Raw genomic sequence first — 20,230 nt, forward strand, 5'->3', positions numbered from 1 at the left:
TTTTTCAATATAAGGATAACCGAATTTCAATCAAGGATAACCGAAAGCAAGTGTGTCGATATCAAACAGCAACGTCACTTTACGACGAGTATCCGAAGACAATAAATATAATTTTGTTTGTGTTTCATATTGTGTATGTATATCGTAAAATAGTGTTCATTTAAAAAAAATAAGTTTTTGGTAAGGAAAAGGTAATTAATTATGAGTATTTCAATGTTTTACAATTTAGTGCATAAATCTTGATGATTACAAGATTCTTGTCGAAACCGGTCGGATAAAGTGTACCAGCAAAAAAAGTGGTTAAAACAAAGTTGTTAAATTTTATAAAGTTTATTGAATGTGCCACAAAGTATCTATGAAAAACATTCAAGAAATAATAATTTGATTTGTGTTTAACCTTTTTTTATATAACGGGTCTTTGGATTACGATAATATTACATATTGTATTAGCTTGATTAAAATAGCGTGTGGGAATAATTAAAGATATTTGCTCATTATTTTTCTCCAGAACTCCTCATTATTGTAAAATACGACCAAGATGATGTCATTATCTGTAAAATAAAGTAATTTCATATTAAAATATTTTCAGTTGGAATAATAACCGGTTAAAAACAGAAAAGGTGGTTGAACATCCATGTTTATATATATATATATATATATATATATATATATATATATATATATATATATATATATATATATATATATATATATAACGTGGTAATATTTTCCTTTTGAAAATTAAGTGTAAATAATATGTAAAGTGGGTGTATAATAATAAAATAAACAATGTGTTGCTTTGTAATTAAAGAAACGACAATAAAAGTTTATTCTTAATTAATCTTTATAATAATTTTTATATCTATCTATCTATCTATCTGATTCTGACAGTTAATAATATTATCGGAAGTCTTTTGTTTTCTTCTGAGCGACGCATGCGGCATCTGGTGGTAGAACTGTTTCATGTAGGTACTTTTTGTAAGTACTTAATAAAATGTATAGGTAGGTACCTAGGTATTTTATTACATCTCCCCCCTTGGGGATGAAAATTCATAGTAAAATTTTCACTCGTCCTCCGGATCATCTTCTTGTAGTGAAGGGACTGGTATAAGTTTAGTGATATGATAAAGGTTTGATTTTATTTTTTTGTGACCTGTATCAATTCTGTATATTGAGTTAGAAATTTTTTCAATAATTTTATAAGGTCCAATTTTTAGTTCATCCAATTTTTTTCTGTTTAGCTTGTTTCCATTTTCCACATACACCATGTCTCCTACGTTGAATTCGCAGCCTATTCTATTTTTGTCAAATAATGTTTTATTGTAATTATGTGATTTTATTGTATTTTCAAGCGCTATTTTCCTGTCTCTAATCCAGTCATTATTAGATTTTCCTTGTTTTAATTCGTTGGGTAAAATATTTACATCTGTACCATATAAAAGATAACTTGGGGAAAAGTCAGTGACTGAGTGATTAGTATTATTATATTTATTAACACATTCTTGAGCTATTGTGGTCCATGCTCTTCTTTTCCCTTTTTCATTTATTTTGCATCTGATTTTGTTCACCAATGTTTGATTCAGCCTTTCATTTAGGCCATTTGAGAATGGTGCATTTACTGCAGTGAAGATTATTGGGATCTGCTTGTCATTTAAGAATTCCTTGAATTCTTTCGAGTTTATTCCTGGGTATTGGTCGGTGAGAAGCATACCAATATCCTCGGTTTCTGTTATTTTCATGACTAGTTTTATAAAATCATTTGCATTCTGAGTTTTCGAGGTTAAAATAAATGCGTATCTTGTAAAGTGATCCACTAAGAGATGTAGATATTTTTTCGTTGATCTTGAACCTCCTAAACCTCCAATTGTGTCTAAAGATATTATTTCAAAAGGCTTTGTGGCCGGGCCTAGATGAGACATAAATCCAAATTTCTTTTGTCCTCTTGATTTATTTTTAATACAAATTTCACAATTTCTACAAATTGTTTTTATGTTTTTCGTCAAATTTTTGGCTGTGTAATGTGGACTAATAGTCTTTTGCATTTGTCCAATTCCAATATGGCATAGGTTTTCATGTATGTCTTTTATGATTTCGATGCTAAACGGTTCTGAAAGAATTATTTTTTCTTTTTTCTTGACCTTTTTAAAATAGACATTGTTTTTTTCAATCCATTTGTTTTTTTTCTGTTGAATTCTTTCATTTTTATTCTGATCTCTTAAAATATCTTCTAATTTAACCAAATTTACAACTTTTAATTGTTCATCTGCATTTTCACTCGATTCTAATACTGGATTCCTGCTTAGACAATCTGCTTCTAAATTCTTCTTTCCTGGATTATATTTTATTTCAAATTCATATTGCGATAAATAATATGTTAAATCGCCTAACTCTTCATCGGTCCTAGATTTCAGATTCATATTTTCCAAAGGTTTGTGATCTGAATAAACCGTAAATGATTTACCTATTAACCAGTATTGCCAGTATCTTACTGCTTCCTTAATTGCTAAACATTCTAAATATATTGCTTTTTTTTTCTTCTGGGCTTCATTTAGTTTTTTTGAAAAGTATGCCACTGGTTTTTCTCTACCATCGGGCTGCTTTTGTTTCAAAATAGCCCCAACACCTTCTAAAGAAGCATCGGTATAAATGTTGATTGGTAAATCCTGATCAAAAATTTCTAGAACGGGCTGTGAGCAAAGCATGCTTTTTGTTATTTCAAATGCTTTTTGGCATTTATCACACCAAATAAATTTTTGATTTTTCCTTAGTAAGTTATGCAATGGATCTAGTATTATTGCACTCTTTGGTATGTATTCATGGTAAAAGTTTATTTTCCCCAGAAATTGTCTTACATTTTTTATCGTTTTTGGAACAGGAAAATTCTTTATTGAAATCAAATTATCCTTTACTGGTTTTATTGAATTATTTTGAATTATATGACCTAGATATTTTACCAAGTCTGACGCAAATGCGCATTTTGTAAATTTTAACCTGAAACCTTCTGTTTCGATCGCTTCCAGCAACTGTGTTAGATGTTTAATGTGCTCAGCAAAAGTTTTAGAAAATATAAGAATATCATCTATGTAATTAACGGTGAAATCAGTAAGTTTATACTTTCTTAATATGTTACCTAGTATCCTTTGAAAAATTGCTGGTGAGGTCTTCAATCCAAATGGTAGGCAAGTCCATTGGAAATGTCCTTCTTGTGTAACAAATCCCGTCTTTTTTCTGTCTTCGATTCGTAAAGGAATAGACCAAAACGCTGAGTTTATATCTAGTGTTGAAAAAAATTTGCAATTCCTGGTCTTTATCATTAGGTCTTCAATTAAAGGAAATGGTTGAGCTTGAGGCACTACTATTTTATTCAAGTCTCTGAAATCTATACACAGTCTGGATTTTTTGTTTTCCTCTTTTTTAAATGCCAATGTAACAGGTGCAGCAAATGGACTGTAGGATTCTTCTATTAGCTTATTATCCAGTAATTTTGCAATTTGTTTTTCTATCTCCTTTTTATCTTCTACAGTACATCTGTAAGGCCTCTTACTGCAATATCTGTCTACTAGTAAGTCTATCCTCGCTTCGTATCCACTAACAGTGCCGATATCATATTTGTCTTTTGCAAAAACGGATTTATATTTGCAAATCAGTTCATTTATTTTAGATTTTTGAAATTGATTTAAATGATTTATTTTTATTTCAAAATCTTCTTCTTTTACATGTTCATTATAATTTATTTTGCATTCCTTGCTGTTGTTATTTTCTGTATTTTTAAATTCACTATTTTTAATTTTATATTTTGTAGAAATTTTTTCTACTTTCTTTTTATTTTCATTTTTCAAGCATTGTCTTTGTGTTATTTTTAAGTCTTCATTTTGGATTAGTTTAAATTTTTTTATCATATCTAATCCTATCAAAAAATTATATTTGAAATTTTCTTCATCAATAATATATACATCAACGTTTTTTTCCAATTCAAATATTTTTATTTTCAAAGTCGTCAAACCGTTTGTCTTTTTAACACCATTAATTGTTACTAAATCTGCTTCATTCATATTGTTTCCTTTTCCTTTTAGTTTTAATAACTTAGAATTTATTAGAGAAACATTTGAACCTGAATCGTAAATTCCAAATATTTCAATTTGATCATTTAGTAATAGTTTGACATTTATTAATGGTGTTATTATTCGTTTTTTTGATCGGTTTCGTTTAACTTAGCTTCTATAACTGAATTGTTTACATGTCTGATAGTATTTTTATTATTAAACTTATCATCCTCCTTTGTTCTAAACCAGCACGTTACTTCAGGGTGATATCGAGTTCCCTTATTTAATTTTTCACAAATCTTACATGGACTTTTATCTTTAATTTTACCACTAGTTCTTAGATTTCCATATCTTCTTTGATCCGAAAACCTTTTTTTATTTACAATGTTTTCGTGTTTTTTTACTTCATTGAATAAATCGACTGTATCTTCTAATTTTTCTCTATCAATCTTATTAATTATAAATTCTGGTAAACCAGCCACAATAAGATCTACTAAGGTACCCATGTCGATCGTTCTTCTCATCTCCAACAAAAGTTTTTCCTTCCTTATGGCATAGTCTAACAAGGAACCGTCGTTATATTTAAAAGATAATGCAAACATTACATGGTTCCATCCCTTGTTTGTAAATGTTTTACAAAAGTTATTTTTCCATACTATCCATTCTGAGTTCATGGAAAATTTTATCATCATCGAACTGTACCAATCTTCACAACTTTTATCCATAAACAATCTTAATATTTCAATTTTTTTCTCATCCGTTGTCACCTCAAAACGTGTACATTCTTTTTCAAAAATATCCATCCACTGGTTTGCATTAGGATTTTTGCTTGTAAATTTTTCAATGATGAACTTCTCTGAAATATCTTTTAAATTTTGATGTTTGCTTACCTGAGCATTTTGTATTAATTTTTCTAGTAAGTTTTCTAATGTTTGAGGAGCAGTATCCATTTTTTTTTATTTTGTTTCTTTATTTTTGATTAACAAAATTGTCGTTTTATAACGTGGTAATATTTTCCTTTTGAAAATTAAGTGTAAATAATATGTAAAGTGGGTGTATAATAATAAAATAAACAATGTGTTGCTTTGAAATTAAAGAAACGACAATAAAAGTTTATTCTTAATTAATCTTTATAATAATTTTTATATCTATCTATCTATCTATCTGATTCTGACAGTTAATAATATTATCGGAAGTCTTTTGTTTTCTTCTGAGCGACGCATGCGGCATCTGGTGGTAGAACTGTTTCATGTAGGTACTTTTTGTAAGTACTTAATAAAATGTATAGGTAGGTACCTAGGTATTTTATTACATATATATATATATATATATATATATATATATATATATATATATATATATATATATATATATATATATATATATATATATATATCTAAGTATATATATATATATATATATATATATATATATATATATATATATATATATATATATATATAAATGTATTTATATATATATATATATATATATATATATATAAATATATATATATATATATATATATATATATATATATATATATATATATATATATATATATATATATATATATATATATATATATATATATATATATATATATATATATATATATATATATATACACATTTATAAATCCTCTCTTTTCTTTCTTGCATAAACCATACCGCCATACCCTAACCCTTTTACTAATTCAATACCACCCTGGACTTGTACCTGAAGCGGAGGGGTGATCACCTTTCCTTCATAGGATAAAACTCCGTTTATATGATACAGTGCCCTATGCACCATCGTGTGTGGATAACGGTTTGAAGAATATGTGTATGTGTGGTTGTTGTGTTTTATAAGAAACAAGAATATGGAAATGGTATGCAGTATATACCTTGCGTCCTTTCGTTATTTTTACTCTTGGTATTAGGCTCAGAGGATTTGATATTAAATTATGCATGTGTTTAAAAAATTAATATAAATAATTAAAAGCATAAAACTCACCGTGGAAAATGAAGCCATCGAAAGAGAACTGAACTTTGAGGATAGTTCTAGCGGGTGTTGTGATCTCATTATGATTAAAGACAACCCCTTACGGATACCAGTGTCGGGGTGATTCTCCCAACCGCAGTTGTAAGCAGCATCTGCCACCTCCAAACTCTGCAATAAGACATGTTTTACGTATCGTTCACTCCTTTCAACAATGTCATATATCAAAAATCGTCAATTTTCAGTTGTACATGTTTTCGGAATGCCCATAAAATGTACTTTACCCCAGCAAAAGTGGCATATTTTTAACTTAATATTTACCCGCTATAGGGCAGAAAGTGTTGTTTTGCATTTTGAAGAAAAGGTATTGTTTAATTATTTTATTTAAATAAAGTAAATATTTTTCAGATGGAGAAAAAAACATGGAACTTTTACCTAAAAAGATCTGGTGCACAGTTAAAGTTCAATTTATGGCTTGATATTTATTTTGAATACATTTTATTATATTTCTTAACTTTAAAAACGATTTTCTGATTTTTTTTTGATAAATGACGTTGTTGAAAGGAGTAAGCGATATGGTCTCACTAGGAAAAGAATCAATATGTCTCACATATGGTCTACCAATCAAAAAGCTTACTTGACAGGTGATTATTCAGATAAGTATAGAGGTTGTGTGAAAATAAATAGAGGGGGGGGGGAGTTAAGGGACGTTGCTTGTAATGGGAATATGGATTATAATGGTGACCTATTTTGGAAAAGCAAATTGTTAATTTTATCAAAATATAACTTTATTTTAAAATCACTATAAATATTTTATTATAACTTAATTAAAATGTCTACCGGTTTCGAAACTAACCGCTTCGTTTTCAAGACTGATTAATACTAAAACACTATCTACTTAACAAAATTCAAAATATTTTGGCCGCTATTCAAAAGAGCTTGTGTAGATCTCAGTAAAATATTTATGGTGATTTTAAAACACAATTATATTTTAATTTTTACATCCTTCAAATATAAAATATCATGTGTTTTATATATATATATATATATATATATATATATATATATATATATATATATATATATATATATATATATATATATATATATATATATATATATATATATATATATATATATATATATATATATATATATATATATATATATATATATATATATATATATATATATATATATATATATATATATATATATATATATATATATATATATATATTTTTTTTTTTTTTTTTTTTGATTGTTCATGACTTGACCTTTGTATGTGACTGTAAAATTTAATTGTGAGTGTAATAATCAAAGTGCATTTAATTAAACATTTCCACAAAGCTAGTGACAAATCAAAACATAAATAAATCAATACATCTTAAAAATTACATACTTAAAACACGTATATCACCTTTTGAATAACTTTTTCTCCATAGGAACATACGATTAATAGGTTCATGATTGGCGTCACAAACAAAAACATGATTTCGTAGGGATATATTTGATTTTCCATCGACTGAAAACAAAATCCTTAAGTCAAAACATGACAAATGCTTGAGATGGCTTAGGCAACTGATTCGCATGAGTAAACTAAGAAAGTAAAACAAATTTATGAGGCAAATGTAATTGGAAATAGGAGCAGAAGGAGACCATTGAAATACTTGAAAGTGGTCAGGTGAACCACATCAACAAACCTTTCTTAATTTCATTGATAATGCTTATTTCAGCCTTACCTCATATCGCTCACTCCTTTCAAGAACGTCATAAATCAAAAAACTTGATTTTTCAGGAGAACGTTTTTAATGTTTAAAAATATAACACAATGTATTAAAAATAAATATCAAGCCACTTGAGCTTTTTACTATGCAATGGATATTTTTTGGTAAGACCTGAAAGTTTTTTCTCCATTTGAAAAATATTTAATATATTTAAAAAAATAATTAAACATTACCTTTTCTTCAAAATGCAAAAACAACATTTTATGCCTTATAGCGGGTAAATATTAAGTTAAAAATATGCCTCTTTTGCTTGGATATACTACATTTTCTGGACATTCCGAAAACATGCAAAACTGAAAATTGTCAATTTTTGATTTATGACGTTCTTGAAAGGAGTGAGCGATATCACCTTTCGAATATCTATCATACATCGTTTTGCCGCACTGAAAGATCGCATTCCGACTGCATTCAGTCCACTTTCATCATTTTTCTGCCATCTCCATGCTTCACTTTTATACATTAGGGGTTTTACACTTTTATACACCAAATTAATGGCTTTTTAATATTTAAAAAAAATAATATGGGTTATTACCGTTATAAGTTGATATAGTGTTACACACAGTAGAAGAGATGTTACCAAGAACGAGACAAATATGAATGTCCAGTAAATAGACTGAATAGTATCGAAAAACCTATAAATAAAAAAATCAATTTTATATTAAAATATATACTTAAGTATGTATTTTTTGATATCTCAACACAGATGAAGAAGAATATGGAAGTATGGGCATTTACGGGGTTTTCGACCGTCTTTCGGCTGGTTTAAGTGATCACGTCACACACGTGAAAGATTCACCAATTCCAACCATGATTGATTACCACACTGCTCGAATTCTTGGAACTTCTATATTTATTGTTCAAATTGGAAACAAAGTGCTTGAATCACTAGAATTTCACTAGAGACATCTGTGGTGAGATAAAATATCCCGTAAATTCCCAGATATCCATATTCTTCTTTATGTATGTTGAGATGTCCAAAAAAATATAAAATAACTCCTAATTGGAGATAATCCAGATTTGTAAAAAAGTATTTGGACACACTCAAAATGTTACAAGAAAACACCTACTCGAATATTTTTTGATGCTTTATAACTATTTTTCGAAACTTCCTTTGTATCTTCTCCTTATCTAAATAATCGCCCTTCTGAAATAAGGTTACCAACTGCAGTTTTACAATGTCCAAATTAGCGCAGCAGTGTATGGTGAAAAACATAAATTTTGGATCGAAAGATGTACAAACGGCTCCCAAAAAGAAAAATTGAAATATCGTGTAAATCAACAAGACCTCATACAGCGGTGAGGCATTTTTGGAATCCTCGAAAAAGGGGATTCTTGCTTCAAATATCATTTTCCTTTGGAAAACATTATCCAAACAGGCACTTTTAAACATTTCAAATAAGGGTTTAGTTGTAACACCAACTCCGGTAGTAATAGTCAGGAAAATCCACATCTTTTCAATGAATTTGTTTTGTTCTATGCTTTTTCTAAGTATAATCTTATAATCCTCTTTCATTGAATTGGCTTCTTGATAATCATTATTCATCTGTTTTTCAAGTTTGTATATATATCTCTTATTAAAAATAATAATACACATTTTGATGGTGCACAAAATTAATATTGTAAAGATAGCGATTTGTTCCATCATTTGTATGAGATTATTTTCTTGGACCAATTGGCGGATAGAATAAACGAAAATGCCGTAAGAAGATATGAAGAATAATATAATAAAGTGTGGGACGTAAGTGTAGAATCGAAGCCATTTTTCATTTTTCATCTCAAAAGATCCGCAGAGAATGGCCGAAAATGAGACGTACGCGAAGTGATCGTGGAGCGATTTGAATTCTGAAATCTTGCTTTGATTTTTCATTTTTTCAGAATTTCGACGGTAAAACTTAATTGCTAGTAGAGCAAAATTTGTTTCACTTTTACAATAGAACGAGAATGTAACCCTTTCATACAATAAATGAAGAATAAAGAAGCCACTTCTTATATGCTCGTATGTAGTATTTATAATAATGTATCTGTTATATTGAAACCAGTGGCAGTGTTTAAAAAAGAAAAAAAAATGTTTTTTTTTTATCTAAACTAACTAACTAACCATCACACTGCTTCTCAATCTTCAATTCTTCCACATTCATGCATCTCCTTATACATACCCGCCCATTACTCCGACTTCTAACTTGACTTCTTTTTGAGTAAAATTTTAGAAGTATTTGAAATACTTGACAATGCCATGCACTATTGCTTCTTTTACTTGTATTACCAATCACATTTTCCTCCTAAATCTTTTTGACTTTTGTTTATTCACTCATTCAATTCACATTTTTTACGTGATACAGGTAAAACACCTATTTAATAATAATATGCTCGTATTCAAATATTGTCTCTAAATTTCAAAACAATTGGAGAATCAGTTTAGGAAATTTGAACAACTATTCATTAACATTTTTGTTTTTCTAAATTAGGGCTTCACTAAAAATAAAGTGGTTGTTCTAATAAAATTTGTTAATTATGTGAAATATAGCAGTGTAACGTCTAGTTGCGTTTATTTTACTACGAAAAAATAATTTTGATTGTCTGTATTAGAACATAACCTTTATACAGAAATCTATGTTGTTCTAATTTTGATATATTCCCTCACATTATAATTTCAGAGTAATTATATATATTTTTTAATATTTTTTTCATTAATCTTAACATCATTAAGAGTAATTACTTTGGATGGTTTAGAAGCGTACCTATACATAGTTAGGAAAGATGGAAATATGATATGGCTTAAATTTATTTTTAATATATCGCGACTAACCAATATTTATTTTTAAACCATGTTCCGCTATTCATATCAAGCAATATACATTTTTTATCGATTTGTAATAAGTGGCTGTTTTTCAATACACGGAAAAGCAGTATTTTGTAAAATAACATTTTTCTTGTCTAATACATACCTAATTAGAAGTTTTATAAAGAGTATGTAATTTTTAATATGGGAATTTCTTTTAACATTTTTATATAAAATTGATCTTTTGATAATATACATGCAAGGATTGATAATGGCTTGTATAATACATAGTTTTAAAGGAGTTTCGAATTTTATGATAGTAATCATATTTTTCTTTGTACGGGGGGTTAGGATGTGAAGAATGAATTTTTTATCCTTCGATATTACGTCATACATACAAAAAAACATTATTATAATACTAAAAGTTTATTACTATTTAACTAAGTAACTTTCACGCCGTTCTGTTTTTGCAAACAATCTAGCCTCCTTTTCTTCTCTCTTCCTCTGCTCCTGTTTACATCTACATTCGCCTCATAAATTGTTTTTTTTTGTTCTTTTTTACTCCTTCGTTCCACACGTCCAAATAATCTCAACACACCTTTCTTAAGATTAACTTATAATGTTTTTCTCACAGTTAGGCTCATATTTTTTAGCAAATTATAATTAATGTTATTCTGATATTAACCCGATGAATATTATCATTATTTGTTGAAGTCTCAACACATATAAAAAGTATGGAGGTCTGAACTTACGAAAAGAAGAAGAAGAAGAAGAAGAAGAAGAAGAAGAAGAAGAAGAAGCCTAAAATGTGTACATCGGCCCCAAAAATATTAAAGGATAATTCTGAGAGCTTATTTTAGACTACAAAATTTTTGACAACCACTGGAAATTGATTTATTTAATTTCTACATTAAGAAAATACCGGTTAAGTTAAGCAATTTTCCAACGATGAAATAATTATACATTTTCTTTTGATATGATTAATTACTGTTAATGATCATTGAGCCAAATTTTAAGGTCTTGTATAAAGTTTTCGTTGAAGAATATTCCTCGTTTAATCATTTTTAATAAACATAATCCAACTAGCTCGGAACGGAAATATTGTCGTCAAAATTCTCATCTGTTAAATTCCAATCAGCTCTAAATCCATTAAAAACTAAATTTAACTCCCCTCGAAACAAATTAAATTATGCGAAATTAGTTCAAAGGAATTCTATAAGCTGATGAAAGGTACGGTATAAAAAAAGTAATGCTTTAATTTTTTTTTAAAAATTATATATAATAAAAAATTATAAAACCCTTATCCGCACCCCAATGGTGCATAAGGCACTGCTTCATATGAACACAGTGTTATCTTGATCGTTTACACACGAAGGAAAGGTGATCAGCCCTCCGCTTCAGGTACCAGTCCAGGGTAATATTGAATAAATATTACAGTGAAAAAATCACTTATATTTTTTTGACCCCCCCTGGAAATCGAACCCGGGACCTCCATAACGGTAGCCGAGCGTGCTGACCATTACACTACGGAGGCGGACTTTTGTCCTTTTTTTTAAATAAGTCAAAAATTTTAGAAGAAATTTCAAAGCAGTCTGTGTATAATATTTTAAAGAGATTCGGATTTCGAACCGATGAAAATTACATTTTTAACATTGTAGTCACCACTTTTCATTCAAATCTATTTTGACACATTTATCGATGCATTTAATTTCATTATCTTTTTCTTCGAACCCTTATGCAAACCCCAAGTGTGCATAGGGCACTGCATCATATAAACGCATAGTTATCTTGATCGTTAACACACGAAAAAAAAGTGATCATCCCTTTACTTCAGGTACCAGTCCAGGGTAATATTGAAAAATATAAGAATGAAAAAATCACTTATATTTAGTCGAACCCCGAATCGATCCCGAGACCTCCATTATCAAACACGTTGTATGAACCTGAGCTGCAATTTGTGAGATGTGTCCTTGGGAAGTTAAAGGATATGGAGGGTGAAGGAGATGTTTCTTAGTTTTCATAGCATAAATTCAATGTAAACACTTAAATCAGCCAATAAAAAGTCGTTATCCCTGTAAATATCCAGGTTATCATATTATTCATATTATTTTTTGACATCTTATCAAAGACGAAGAAGAAAATGAGATGAGATGAGATGTACAAAACCGCAATTTTTTAATTACTAAAGGGTGACAAATATTTGAATTTTAAAAAAAGTTTATTTTCGAGATTTTTAAATGATTTTTCAACTCAAAATGTAATACTAAATAATTTCAACAAAACTTCAAATATCTGGGAATTAAATATTTCAATAAACTCCTTAAAGACATTTAAAAAAATACAATAAGTATATAAAAATTCTTTAGAACAAAATAAATTTTGGAAAAAAATATACTATTATACCATTAATTATACTAAACATTAAACCTTGAGTGTACGAGTAAGTCCCTCTCCAAGCACAAGAGCTCAGTCTCTTTTTTGGAGAGGCACAGCGAATCTAATACATTAAGTTTGACATATGTATTGTATAAATGTTTAGAAATTGTATTACGTTGAACTTTAAAATGTTACTATATTAAACAAATAAAAAATAGTAAAAAAATGGCTAAAAATAATATGAAAATAACTCCTGTAATTGGAGATAATTCAGATTTTCTGAACAAGTATTTGGACACACTAAAAATGTTATAGTTTTCGTATAATTTATCACCAGTAAAAAATATTGTGCTTAAATAAATTACTGATAAAACTCTTGTGTTATTTTTATTTCTCAAGTGTTTTATTTATTTTAAGTGCTTGAATAAATAGATAATCGGCAGGTGAAAAGAAACGAACATTTATCGAATCATTTTAATATTAAAGGATGTCTTTTATTGATATTTAAACCCTTATCTCTTCGTTCCAGCTATAAATCAATCTATAAAAACATACAGAAGAGTGCTTTCTGTATAACTGTTATATTATATTCATTTCCCGTCGTATTTTTATGGAATAAAACTCGATTGAGAGTGACCATAATACTGATGGCAGTGGAAATATTAGAATGCTCCCTTTTCAGCCATTTTAGTTTGAGAAGTCTTCGAAATAAGAGCATGGATCACGTATAAGGTCCGACGTGAGGTGAATGAAGCTTCGGGGGGAAGAAACAAAAACGGCAAGGTTAGGAACGAAATTATTATTATTTTACAGACTTGGCGAAAAATACTTGAAAGTAGATATTATATTTTACTGGCATATAACCTTTAAATATTACATTTTTTATACATGCCTTTTCTATCTTCAATGATACATTAGAAAAAAAGATTATTATATGAGTACAGAGAAATAGAAAAAAAAACTGGTAAATCTCTAGTTTATTTAATTCAATACACGTTTCTATCTCTGAAAACAAGTTTTAACTATATTTTTTTACGCTAGAACGAGTTATAAAACGGGTTGATTTTTTCCTTCAACTCGTGTGACACGTAAATATGTGATTAACCCTTTCCGGTCCATAATTTTTTTAAATAACTCCACCAGGTCCACAATAGACTTACAGCATTACCGGGTAAAACAATACATCCAAGTTTTTTTTTAAATAACACTTGTGTTCAAAAATTATTGTTATTTTTAATGTTTACAATCTTGTCTCTTAATATAACATTTTATAGACATCTAATGTATGATATCGGTGAAAACAGTTAACTTATGTATTGACTTGAAATCAACTCTGTAAAATTACTTGATAAAAATACAATGTTTTTAAACGACTACGTTAGAGTTTATTAATGTAAATACGAAAAATAGTTTCGAGAACATCTGTAGATCTAGATAGTGGTCGTATTTTCATCATTACACTAAAAATTCTTTTAAAATAAGGGATTTCTATTGCTTGTTTTCTTAAAACTTTGGGGCATATTAAGGGATGATGAATCTAAGGGCGATATATCTTTTTGGATGATGGTAAGATGGTTAAACTTACTTTTTTAAGTTTTTGAATGTGTGCATTGATTGCACCTTCTTACAACTTGAGACAATTTGTTCAATTATTATTTTCCCGTGTCGAAGACACATTTAAAATACTTAATGATGAGATAATGTGAAAAGTAAATATTATTTTTTGAAATCTCATCAAAGATGAAGCAGAATATGGAAATCTCGGCATTTACGGGGCTGACTACCGTCATAGGCTGGTTGATTTAAGTAATCACTTTACACACGTGTAACGTTCACTAATTCTACCCATTATTGACAACCACACTACTCAAATTCTTGGAAGTCAGCCCCGTAAATGCCCGGACTTCCATATTCTTCTTCATCTTTGATGAGATGTCAAAAAATAATATGAAAAATACTCCTTTGATTGGAGATAATCTAGATCCGTGAACAAGTATTTGGACACACTCAAAATATTGAAAAGTAAATCTTTATGACATGCAATCAAATGTTTGAAACTTCTCACCTCGATTCGGTAGTGTAATGGCAAACGGGTATATCTGTCAATTTTTTCGTTTTCTATGTTTGTTCCACAAAATGTCTAAAATAGTGTTTTCCATAATCCAGCAAAAGGATACAGCTGGTTGCAATACTTATTTAGTTTTATCAAGTTATGTACATATGCCTTCCAAACAAATTATTTGATTTCCCAAGTTTGTTTTTGCTTTCCTGTAAAATTTGGTCTGAGACAGATATACCCCTTTGCCTTTATACTACCGAATTATCCATTTATGAAAAGCTTTTTTATACTTAGTTTCATTAATTAGTGACTGTAGGGGTAGTGGAATACGGTTGTACAATCAATAATTGCATAATAATTGAAGTTTCACTCAAACGAGGTATGTGTCAGGTTTTGTTTGATGTGTACCTGTGTTGTTAGGATCTTGCGGTTATTTGTACGTTTTCATAAAGTATGTTAATTATGATTTGTGTTCTTTGCTAGGAGGTGCTTTCTTATGGTATGCAAAAGTAATTCTTTAATCCATATGTAACGTATGATTTAACGTAGAGTGTCTTGAATGTTTTTCGTACATACTTTGTGGCACATTTTATAAACTTTATAAAATAAAACAACTTTGTTTTAACCACTTTTCATCGGTTCACTTTTTCGTAACTATGAGTATTTCAATGTTTTAGAATTAGTACATAAACCGGTTGGAAAAAGCGTACAAATAAAAATTGGTAAAAACAAAGTTGTTTTATTTTATAAAGTTTAACGTAGAGTTGTTTAATTGTCGTGAGTTGTAACTTGTTGAATATTATTTTCTGTGGGAGTCCATGTCGGAACTTAAAGGAATACTTTCAGCATAATTTTTTTCGCAGATATAATACAATTTTATAATGCATTACTCCTACCACCCCAACCATTATCTCATACTGTATAATAAACAAATTCAAATGCAAATTCTTTTGTATTTAGAATGTGTAACGTCTAACGGTACTTGAACACTTATGATGAGGAAGACGGAAACGCGCAAATGAAAACGATTATTTATTTATCCAAAATTACAAAATTATCAGGGTAAGAAGAGCAAAACGACGCCAATAAATTGAGTGCAGCACGATGTTTCGCTTCTTAGCAGTACTGAGTATAAACACAAAGAAAACACGTCACCAAACCGATCAAATAATACTCAGTATTGAAACTCAAAGGACAAAGAGCGAGCGCGACGTATATACGTTTGAATTTTAATCTTATCTGAGCTCACAAAAATTTGCCCTCCACCATATATGATTTTAAAGGAATTACATGTGGTAGGGACAATATTATAAACAAAATAAAAGTTTATTATTAGCAACAAAAAAAATTAAAAAAATTAAATGATGAACTACGTCTCTTTGTTCTTCTCGCGTACATTTATGAATACGATTTAAATACACAAATTATTAAAAAAATATTTATACAAATTTGGAAGGAACAGAATGTAAAATATTTTTTTCATCTTTTTTTCAGTATTTTCAGTTTACAAATGTTATTTTAGGTTATATATTTTTTTTGTTAAACTAAATATTCAATGTTGTTTAATATTTGTTTTACAGGACCTTGTTATTGGAAAAAGGGCACAAATGATTGAGTATCATGTCGAATATTAGTAAATTTTGCTTCGTTTTGTATTAGATAATATATTGTACATCTATCATGCACCTAATATTTTTCGGATTACGAAGAAATAGGGTTGGTACCCTGTCACATTACGGAGATTGATGTCTAAGGGATGCTATTAAAATAATCGACAAATAATGCTCAGCATTATAATTTATGATGTTCTATACAAAAAAAACTTTTATCCGCCTCCGTGGTGTAATGGTTAGCGTGTTTAGCAACCGTGCTGGAGGTCCGAGGTTCGATTCCCAGGGGGGAGTGTGAAAATAAATATTAATGATTATACACTCTAATATTTATTTTATATTACCTTGGACTGGTCCCTGAAGCGCAGGAGTGATCACCTTGCCTTCATATAAGTAATGATCAAGATAACACTGCGTCAATACGATGCAGTGCCCTATGTACCATTAGTTGCGGATAAGGGGAAAAAGAAGAATAATAATACAAAAAAGGATAAAATTTATATATCAAGATTTTTATTGATATCTCAACGTAGACGAAGAAGTTGTAAATAAACACTTGTTTTTTTACCACTTGAGTTTATTTTATGACGACTAGTTTCAGAAGCTATGCTTCCATGTTCAGGTCTTAATGTAAACATTTACAGTTTTGTTTGTCAGTTTTCATTTAGACCTGAAGATATAAGCAGAGCTTCCGAAACTAGTCGTCATAAAATAAACTCAAGTGGTAAAAAACAAGTGTTTTGCTTTTACAATTTCATCATGTCTTACTACAAAGTGAATGCCAAATCAATATATAAAATAGATGAAGAAAAATGTGGAAGTTTGAGTATTTACAGAGCTTTTTACCTGTCGTAGGTTGGTTAAGTGATCACTTTACACACGTGTAACATTCACCATTCTACCCATGATTGACAACCATACTACTATTCAAATTTTTGAAACTCCTAGATACATCACTAATCTCATGACGTATAAGTATACATGAGTTCACAACAGTCATCTATGATTGGATTATTAAAGATTTTTAATTAGGAGAGACTTTTTTATTAGCCCTTTAAATACCCAGACTACCATATTCTTATCCATCTATGTTGTAAAAAATGTAAAATAACTCCTAAATATAGAAACCCAGATTTATGGACACTAGTATTTGGATACATTCAAAATGTTGTGAATTAAATATTGTTAAAAACAAGATATATCTTGGGTATACTGGCAAAAAACCTTAACTCTAAAACCCCTGTTATTTAAATATTTAAGCCAGTAAAAATACTTGCTATTTAACTTAATGTTTTATTTACTTTTAAAAACACATAAATATGACATTTCATACTACTTTATTTTGTTAGTTTATTAAACAGTGAATATTTAATAATAAGTTTGTGGAATGACATGTTGATTATTTAAAAGAAAATTAAACACTTGTATCAAACCACTTAATGAGTTTTATTTTTATACACGACTAGTTTCGAAAACATACAGATGTTTTCCTCTACATATGAAAATTCAAACATAAAGTTTTAATTTTCACCTGTGAATGAAAACATCTTTAAGGTTTCGAAACTAGTCGTGTATCAAAATAAAACTCATCAATTGTTTTTTTTTTACAATTGTTTAATTAAAAAAAAAATTATAATATGTACTTGCATCATTAAGTAAAAATTATATATTTGCGCGTTATCGTAGTTTTAATTTTCAACTGTGAATGAAAACGTCTTTAAGTTTTCGAAACTAGTCATGTATCAAAATAAAACTTATTAAGTGGTTTTTTTACAATTGTTTAATTTTAAAAGAATATATAATATGTACCTGCATCATTAAGTCAAAATTCTATATTTGCGCTTCATCGTATTTTCCCAGTACACCACGATATAAAGTATAAAAAACCACCTTTCTTAAAGTGTTTTTTTTTTTTAAAAATCATAAAACCTTTTATCTTTTTTTCGCTCAAATGACAATGCTGCCTTGAATTAAAATAACATTTCTCTTGAGCGGTTTGCGAATTTTTCCCTTTCTTTTATTATGTTTAGGTTTTATTACGATTCCTTGTTCTCCTTGTTTACTTTACATTCGTGTTTATCTTTACCGAAAATCAAAAATGCTTCCATCAGCATATTCGCGTACTTGCTCCCGATGTAAGAACGAGAAGATCAGGCATGTAAGGAAATAAAATTGAGCATGCAGAGATTACGAGTTTTCAGATTTTGTTACGAACTGGCACAAAAATTTATACATTTTGTTCCAAATATATCTTTTATCACAAAGAAAATGTACAATTTGTAGAAAAACGGTGAAATCACTTGCCACATATAACCAGATGTAAAAAATATCAACAACGTCAGTTTACTACGAGTTTCCGAAGACAATAAATAGAACATGGTTTTGACATGTGGAAAGTATGAGTGAAGAAAGAACGGTTAAACAAATTTATGAGGCGAAAGTAGTTGAAAAAAGAAGCAGAGGACGAACGAGGAAAACTTGGCACAATCAGGTATGTCAAATACTTGAAAGCGGCCGGGTGAGGAGTCGTAATATTTGTCCGGTATGTATGAGGAGATGCATGAATGTAGAAGAGAAAAAGAATGTTTGCAAAGACAGAGCGGTGTGGCGTTCGATTCTCTCTGCCTACCTGTGATGGTTAGTTAGTTAGTTATAAATAGAATTTGGTTTGTGTTTTGTATTGGTTATTATAATATGCAGAATTTATATTTAAATTTTTTTGGAACCTATTTTTATATAACTGACTTTTGGCTTCAACAGACATCTTCTCCCCCCAAGAAGTCCGTTTTATCGAGGTTTGACCGTATTTATAATTTTTTTCGTTTTTTAGTTGTTATTTATAACACAAATTTTATTTTATCTTATCGTTTTATAACTATATTATCTTAATTAACTGTTGCGTAGTACCCAAATATGCATGATATTATATACATATGATATGCAAGTGTCAAGTTCACCTAACGTTTTTATTTAATGTATTAAATATCAAGTCAAAATAATACTATTACTGCCATCTAGCGATATTATTACGATGGTACACAATTATTGTTATTAAAATTTTATTTTCAAAGATATTACGTACAAGTCATATATGTATATAATATTCCCGATGAGTAATTTCCACTTCGCTTCATCAATTATAAAGTTGGGTATGATAAAAAATAAGTAAAGTATTTTCTGAAAATTGAATTGGAATTTATTTTATTTCGAAGCCAAATTGGCCTTGCCAAATAGAACTCAAGAGTACTTTTTAAATGTACACATTTTGTCAAAATTTGACAAAGGTGATTCGGAGTATAGCAGAGGTGAAAAATGTTAAACGTAAACCCACAGATAAAGGAGAGATTGAATCCGGATACCCGGATTGGCAGTCGGACGTCAGATCCGCGTGTCGAGATGTCAGGTGGTCCATGGGTCGACCCCCTCGAGGGAGACCAGTCAAGGGTTAGACAGAAGGGGTAGAAAGAGCTTTGTTTTTTGCATAAAAGCCTAGTCGCTATGTTCAATAAAATAAAATAAATTAAAAAAAACGGACGAAATCGCTTGAAATAAATGAAGCAATTTTTTATAGATAAGGAGGAAAAAAGGGTCATCAG

The 20,230-nt window shown here is 29.0% G+C and overlaps 1 protein-coding gene across 1 annotated transcript; it reads right to left on the minus strand.

The window, feature by feature from the left end:
• Positions 1–494: 494 nt before the first annotated feature.
• Positions 495–20,046, minus strand: LOC148302311 (uncharacterized). The gene is made up of 4 exons (XM_088271801.1): positions 19,994–20,046; positions 8,343–8,442; positions 6,039–6,194; positions 495–551 (listed from the first exon to the last, which is right to left on the minus strand). Exons 1-4 carry the CDS (start codon positions 20,044–20,046, stop codon positions 495–497), a joined length of 366 nt encoding a protein of 121 aa, XP_088127927.1.
• Positions 20,047–20,230: the final 184 nt, after the last annotated feature.

The sequence above is a fragment of the Brachycentrus maculatus genome, unplaced genomic scaffold (assembly GCF_059751285.1).
Source record: "Brachycentrus maculatus isolate JH-2025_06_01 unplaced genomic scaffold, ASM5975128v1 h1tg000463l, whole genome shotgun sequence".
Classification (NCBI taxonomy): Eukaryota; Metazoa; Arthropoda; class Insecta; order Trichoptera; family Brachycentridae; genus Brachycentrus; species Brachycentrus maculatus.